Consider the following 7500-nt stretch of genomic DNA (forward strand, 5'->3'; position numbering starts at 1 on the left):
AACACACACACACACACACACACACACACACACACACACACACACACACACACACACACACACACACACACACACACACACACACACACACACACACACACACACACACACACAGAGTTTAGCCTTCTTTTTTCACTTCTCCTTTTTAGTAGAGATCATCTGGTTTAGATAGTTTAGTTTAACCCATTAAGACCGGGAACGCATCTCTGTCATTTTTTGATTTATTTGGGCTATTCAAAAATAGCAGATTTACAAGTTTGTAGCGCGGCACCGATTGCCGCACTACGAACTTGTATATCTGCTATTTTTGAAGAAAAAACGTGAAAATGTGTGCAAATATTTGAATATATATTTTTAAAGCGAACATTTTTCACTCTTTGCTTCTGGGGGGATTCTAAAAAATGTCTTCTAAATCCTAAAACAAAAAAAAATTGGACCCCACATCTCAAAATATTTTGTTCCAGGGACCCCAGAAGTTGTTAAAATGTTCGCTTTAAAAATAAATATATATATTCAAAGATTTGCCAAATTTTTCATGCTTTTTCAATAAAATATAGCAGATCTACAAGTTTGTAGCGCGGCACCTGGTGCCGCGCTACGAGCTGTAGATCTGCTATTTTTGAATAGCCAAATAAATAAAGAAATATGACACACAGATGCGTTCCCGGTCTTAATGGGTTAAGATAAAGCAAGGAAAGCAGTGAGAACATTATTTACTTTGTTATAATCCATTAGTGTATGTTAAAGCATTTTCTTTGTACTTTCACTTTTAATACTTTATTCATGCATTTTGTAATAGTCTGACACTTTTTATTTGGGGTTTTGTGTGTCTGTAGTTGTGAGTCAGGACAACATCTATGCTATTACTCTGTTTGAGGATCACATCTACTGGACAGACTGGAAGACCAGATCCATCTACAGAGCCAACAAGACTCAGGGAACCAACAAGATCAGTCTCATCAGCAACCTGATCAGACCATATGACATCCACATCTACCACCCTAGTAGACAACCTGAGGGTCTGTACCACCTACTGTATACAACACTCTCATTATTACTCTTCATGCTGTTTTATTACTTTTATGTATTGTGTATTATTGCATTATTTGATCTGTTTTGAAAAGTGTTGTATAAACAACCTGGTGTCCCTATTCTGATCATGTAATGATAGGCAAGATTCCCTACTTGAATTTTAGGCTGCATTTATTGTATCCCCCCCCCCCACAAAATAGCAGATCTACAAGTGCACAGCACGTCACAATGTAATGTGTTGTGAGCTTTTAGATCGGATATTTTTGCTATTTCATTCCACACCAAAATATAAAGGGATGAAGGAAGGAAGAAAGACAGGTGTGCCTTATGATTTGAACTCTGGCACATCTGTGTGTCTTGGGTACAAAAGGTTTATAAAGCACTGTTGTAACAGTAGGTGGCCAGTGACTTTGACCACTTTCACTGTCAACCTTTGCATCATGCATGTCACAAACAGAATGTGATGCGTTTTGTTGATATAACACGTTTTTTCATATAGAGTCCTATCCACAATCCACTTTATCAAAACCATTGGTGTTGTGTGCCGCATTCTGTTTGTGTGACATGCATGATGCAAATGTTTTGAAAGTGAAACTGGTCAAAGTCAATGGCCACCTACTGTAGGTGTGTGTTCTCATAGTCATTACATGTGTGCATGTTTTCTCCACCCTGCAGTGTCTGGTCATCCATGTCAGACCAACAATGGAGGCTGCAGTAACCTGTGTCTGCTCTCACCTGGAGGGGGCTACAAGTGTGCCTGTCCCACAGACTTCTACTGGTCAGCTGACAACAAGCAGTGCATGTCCAGCTGCACTGCCAGCCAGGTGATTCACCTCAGCTTCACTTGTGTTACTCTGTATGACTTTATGTCTCATGTCTGGTCTTGATACATTACTTCATTTTAATGTAATTTATTTATTATTATTTGTTTTCAATAAGCAAGAAAAAACTAAAGAAATGATGAGAATGAATAAGATCATTGTCAAAGTTATTATAACATCATCAGTAAATGATGTTCCATGTTGGATAAAAGAGTAGGACAAATATATATATAAAACATCCTACCCCTTCTTTGTGTTTCTCAAAATACCAGCAAATAAATTAATATTTAGGCTTTCTGCCCCAGTGTTTACACACTCACATTGAAAGCAAAACAAACAAGACAATACAGTCTGAATGATGCACCAAAACAAAACCAACACCTCCCGTACCTAGCTAGACTATTCTATGTAACCCAAAGTCTTCTAAATCCCAACAGTATTCTGAAAAAAATGTATGTTTCTATATCAGTGGTTCTCAAACTTTTTCATGTCAAGGACAGAGCATGTGAGCGGAGCGGAGCGCGAGCGGAGCGACGCAACGCTATTTTGACGTGAGCGCGGAGCTGGTTTATAAAAAGGTTGGAGCGCTACTCAGAGCTAGGACCGCCTCCCGGTCCAAGCCGCCCTCGCGGGGGCCGTGCACCGAATGTTTGAGCATGCCCGGTCGCACGGACTCGGAGACACACATCCAGCAGTGCACAGCGCACCGAGATTTCATTAGAAATTCTACTTTCTTTTTCTTTTCTTTTTTTTACTGTTGAGCGACCCGGTTTGAGCGGAGCATGGAGCGAGATTTGCGCAAATCAACGTGAGCGAGGAGCGACGGGGAGCGGAGCGCGGGGGGAGTCGACGTGAGCGAATAGCGAGCGTGAAACAAGCCCCCTGGAGCGCCGAGCGGCATTTCCACCCGCTCACGTGCTCTGGTCAAGGACCACCAAAATTATATGTAATTGGCCGCCAACACCCATCTCAAAATATTTTGTTCCAGGGACCCCCAGAAGCACATAATAGTGTAAAAATGTTTCATTGTTTCAGATTTGCACACATTTTCACGATTAAAAAAAATAGCAGATCTACAAGCTCGTAGCACGGCACTCGGTGCCGCCATATGAGCATGTATATATTATGCTATTTTTGAATAGCCAAAGTGTAAAATAATGCTTTTTAGTTCAAATGAAAAGTGACACAGATGCGTACCAGGTCTTAATGGGTTAATACGTCCATTTTAAACATTAATTTTGTTTATTCCATTCCATGTCGTACGTTGTTTCAATTCCTCTTCACATTTGTTGGATATTGTCTGTTAATAATGTGTTTTTTTGCGTTGTATATTATTTGAACTGTTAACTCTGTCTCCCTCATCAGTTTGTTTGTAAGAACTACAAGTGCATTCCATTCTCATGGAAATGTGACACAGTAGATGACTGTGGGGACCGATCAGACGAACCTGCAGATTGCTGTGAGTAAAGACTGAAAAATGACCTGTGTCCACACACACTTGAAGAGTTTAACTGGCATTCCAATTTGTATCATCCCATCGGAAAAATGTAAACTAGGCCATGAGCCTGAATCCACATACTTAACTTCAGGGTATCAAAACATCAAAACATTAAAACATCAAAACATCAAAAAATGCAACATACAGACAAGGTGATGCAAAAATCTGAAGAAATCAAACCTGGCCCGTAAAAAAAAAAATACGGACGAACATTTTGGAGTCGTGTAAACATGTATGATTGATACAACGTGAGGTCGTATTCATGTTTTAACATTCGACACATTTCTAATTAAAAATATGGACCAGTTGAAGTTGCTTTAATTTATAACATGAAACAGATATCTCTATCACTAAATTCAGTTCACTTCAGTGGGTTGTCATTTGCCATGATGAAGTAATTTGATAGATTTAATTAAACAGAAGGTGACTAAATGAATGACATACACAACTAGAGAGGATCATGTTTGTAATAAAACAGTGCATGTGATTACAAGGTGTAAGTGTTGTTGTGGGTGCATGGCTGTACACAGGGTCTGCTATGGACTGGGGTCAGAGGTCATACATCTATTAGGGTGAAATGTCTGCCAGTGATTCCCTCTTGATGAAATCTTCCTCTTTCTCATTGTCTTCATCAGTGAGTGTTGTTCCATCTAGGATGATATCAAATAAATGTTAACTTTGTAGTCACTCTTAGCTCTCACAGGGAGCTCTGCAGCCCAAATGTCCTTTTCTAAGGGCCACTTGACCCCTGAAAACTTCTCTCATGTTATTGGACAACTTATCAGGTGTGTTTTACAGCCAATTGAGGTTAAAGGATAATTATATTAGTTTGTTAGTGATGAACGTGTGTGACTAAATCACAACATGACAACCAACCTGTTAATTTACAACAAACTATTGCTTGTCAGCTATTTGTATTTTATGTGAGCTCTGATAGAAATCACAGTTCCTCATTCCCGCCCTGTGAATGTCAAATAAATAGCAGCAAAGAGGAGAAACAAAGAACATCTTTTCCTGTATTTCAACAATAAACCACAACTACATCCAGCCAGCTGTTACACTGAAGCTCATTTCGTTTTTTATGTTTCTCCACAGCTCTCCAGGCTAAACCAACACAAAACAAAACAGGTAAGTCTGGCTGTCCGTCCGTCCGTCTGACTGACTGATTGCTTTTTTCAAAATGTGGGATGACACCATTAAATAACAGCCCAACTAAAAAAAAAAAGAGATAGTCTTGGGATTTGTGTTTTTTTTAAGGGTAAACAAACTCAAATGTAATGTCTTACTTTCTCCAGAGGTGGAGCCCTTCCTCATCTTAGCCAACAGACACAACCTGATGAAGATCAACATGAACGGCTCCAGCTCCACAGAGCTCAAACAGGTGAAAACCATTAGACATAACAACTCATCCTATGTAATCCTATACAATATTCTACACACACTGCTTTTGACATGCTGGAATGTTTTCCAGTCTGAGACTAACACAACTGCTGTGGTGTGACAGGACTTGAAGAAAGTGTTTGCTCTGGACTTTGACTATCAGCAGCAGATGATCTACTGGATAGAGGTGAACCTCCCTTACCACACCATGATCAGTCGTATGCACATCAACAGCAGTGACGTCCAGGTCAGTGTGACAATGATAACTATGAGGATGAATGACGGATACTTGTTTACAAAATGGTTATGATTGTAATTCAGAGTACTTATACTAGTATTTAAACTATGGCTCCCCAGATAAGGGGGGGGGGGGGGGGGGGCTATAAGTGTATAACAGGATATCTGCACATTTCTAAAGTGACAATTCAAGGACTTTTAAAACCTTTTTAATATTAAAATCTTTCTTTACAAAAGGAAAACAAGAAAAAAACGACCATTATTTCTAGGCAAGAAGACAAAAGTATTATTTTGGGGGGTCCCCAGTTCAAATATGATTATTTTGGGGGGTCGTGGTCTGAAAAGAACCACTGAGTTTGTGTACATGTGCTCCATGATCAGTGAGGATGTGAGTTTGAATCTGACTGCTGGTCTTGTCTCACATCTTTCTCCTCCGTCTGTCCTTGGTTTCCTGTCTCTCTACACCAGGTTTTCACAAACTTTTATATGATCTTGTTATGTTGACGTCAGTCAATCCATAACACATGGATAGGCTACTTATTATTTATGTTTTCTCCATGGCTGTTTATGAGATGTTGTGACGACGGCTCTCCTTAATAAGTCAGTTTGTTTACATACTGTATCTGTATGGACAAACAGTCACTGATCGCGCAGCATTTCTCATTGTTGTATGGTATGTTGTCACATACATCATTGTGCTTAATATGCTCAGCTGTACATTTATCACAATTTAATTTAAAACGTATTGATTTCACGTGTGGTAGATCGGCTATAAATAAAGAGAAACAAATTAAAAGAAAAATTAAAAAATGTGAACCTTTTTATTCCCATTTGAATACCATTTAATCGAAAGTGGCTTCCATTCTCTGAAGTGTGTGTGTGTGTGTGTGTGTGTGTGTGTGTGTGTGTGTGTGTGTGTGTGTGTGTGTGTGTGTGTGTGTGTGTGTGTGTGTGTGTGTGTGTGCGTGTGCGTGCGTGCGTGCATGCATATATATATATATGTATATATATATACAGTGCCTTGCAAAAGTATTCACCCCCCTTGGCTGTTTACCTATTTGTTACATCACAACCTGTAATTTAAATGTTTTTTTAATCTGAATTTTATTTGATGAATCTGAACGAAATAGTCTTAGTTTTGAAATATATATATATATATATATATATATATATATATATATATATATATATATATATAAAGGATTTAAAAAAATAAAGAACTGATAATTGGCATGTGCATATGTATTCACCCCCTTTGTTATGATGCCCCTAAAAAGTTCTGGTGCATCCAATTACCTTCAGAAGTCATATAATTAGTGAAATGAGTCAGGGTTGGGTTATAAAAAAAATATCCAAATATTTGATGATCCCCAGGAGCACCATCAAATCCATCATAATCAAATGAAAAGAACATGGCACCACAACAAACCTGCCAAGAGAGGGCCGCCCACCAAAACTCACGGACCGGGCAAGGAGGGCATTAATCAGAGGGGAAGGTGCTCTGGTCAGATGAGACTAAAATTGAACTTTTTGGCCACCATGTTTCACTGTGGGGATGGTGTTCTTGGGGCGATGGGATGTGTTGAGTGTGCGCCAGACACAGCGTTTTCCATGATGGCCAAAAAGTTCAATTTTAGTCTCATCTGACCAGAGCACCTTCCTCCATACATTTTGGGAGCCTCCGACATGCCTTTTTGCAAACTCAAAACGTGCCTTCTTATTTTTAGCTGAAAGTAATGGCTTTCTTCTGGCCACTCTTCCATAAAGCCCAGCTCTATGGAGTGTACGGCTAATTGTGGTCCTATGGACAGATACTCCAGTCTCTGCTGTGGAACTCATCCAGGGTTACCTTTGGTCTCTGTGCTGCCTCTCTGATTAATGCCCTCCTTGCCCGGTCCGTGAGTTTTGGTGGGCGGCCCTCTCTTGGCAGGTTAGTTGTGGTGCCATGTTCTTTTCATTTGATTATGATGGATTTGATGGTGCTCCTGGGGATCATCAAATATTTGGATATTTTTTTTATAACCCAACCCTGACTCATTTCACTAATTATATGACTTCTGAAGGTAATTGGATGCACCAGAACTTTTTAGGGGCTTCATAACAAAGGGGGTAAATGCACATGCCAATTATCAGTTATTAAAAACAAAAACAAAAAACTTTTTTTAATATATATATTTCTCATTTCATTTCAAAACTAAGACTATTTCGTGCAGTTTCATCAAATAAAATTCAGATAAAAAAAAACATTTAAATTACAGGTTGTAATGTAACAAAATAGGTAAACAGCCAAGGGGGGTGAATACTTTTGCAAGGCACTGTATATATATATATATACATACAGACACACACGCACGCACGCACGCACGCACGCACGCACGCACGCACGCACGCACGCACGCACGCACGCACGCACGCACGCACGCACGCACGCACACACACACACACACACACACACACACACACACACACACACACACACACACACACTCTCCCCAATAACCTGGCAGCCCACACTTTAACAAGTTGCTCTAC

General features: G+C 39.6%; 1 protein-coding gene across 1 annotated transcript in view; it reads left to right on the plus strand.

Annotated features, from left to right (window-relative positions):
* Positions 1-7500, plus strand: part of LOC311057148 (low-density lipoprotein receptor-related protein 6-like) — a gene marked incomplete at its 3' end in the record, with an annotated part of 41216 nt that overhangs the window by 24077 nt on the left and 9639 nt on the right. Inside the window, exons 13-18 of the mRNA XM_084074099.1 lie at positions 837-1019; positions 1708-1856; positions 3219-3312; positions 4447-4479; positions 4647-4732; positions 4856-4978. Coding sequence (XP_083930225.1) covers positions 837-1019; positions 1708-1856; positions 3219-3312; positions 4447-4479; positions 4647-4732; positions 4856-4978 — 668 coding nt within the window. The remainder of the gene's footprint in view (positions 1-836; positions 1020-1707; positions 1857-3218; positions 3313-4446; positions 4480-4646; positions 4733-4855; positions 4979-7500) is intronic.

The sequence above is a fragment of the Gymnoscopelus microlampas genome (genome assembly GCF_963454915.1).
Source record: "Gymnoscopelus microlampas genome assembly, chromosome: 12".
Classification (NCBI taxonomy): domain Eukaryota; kingdom Metazoa; phylum Chordata; class Actinopteri; order Myctophiformes; family Myctophidae; genus Gymnoscopelus; species Gymnoscopelus microlampas.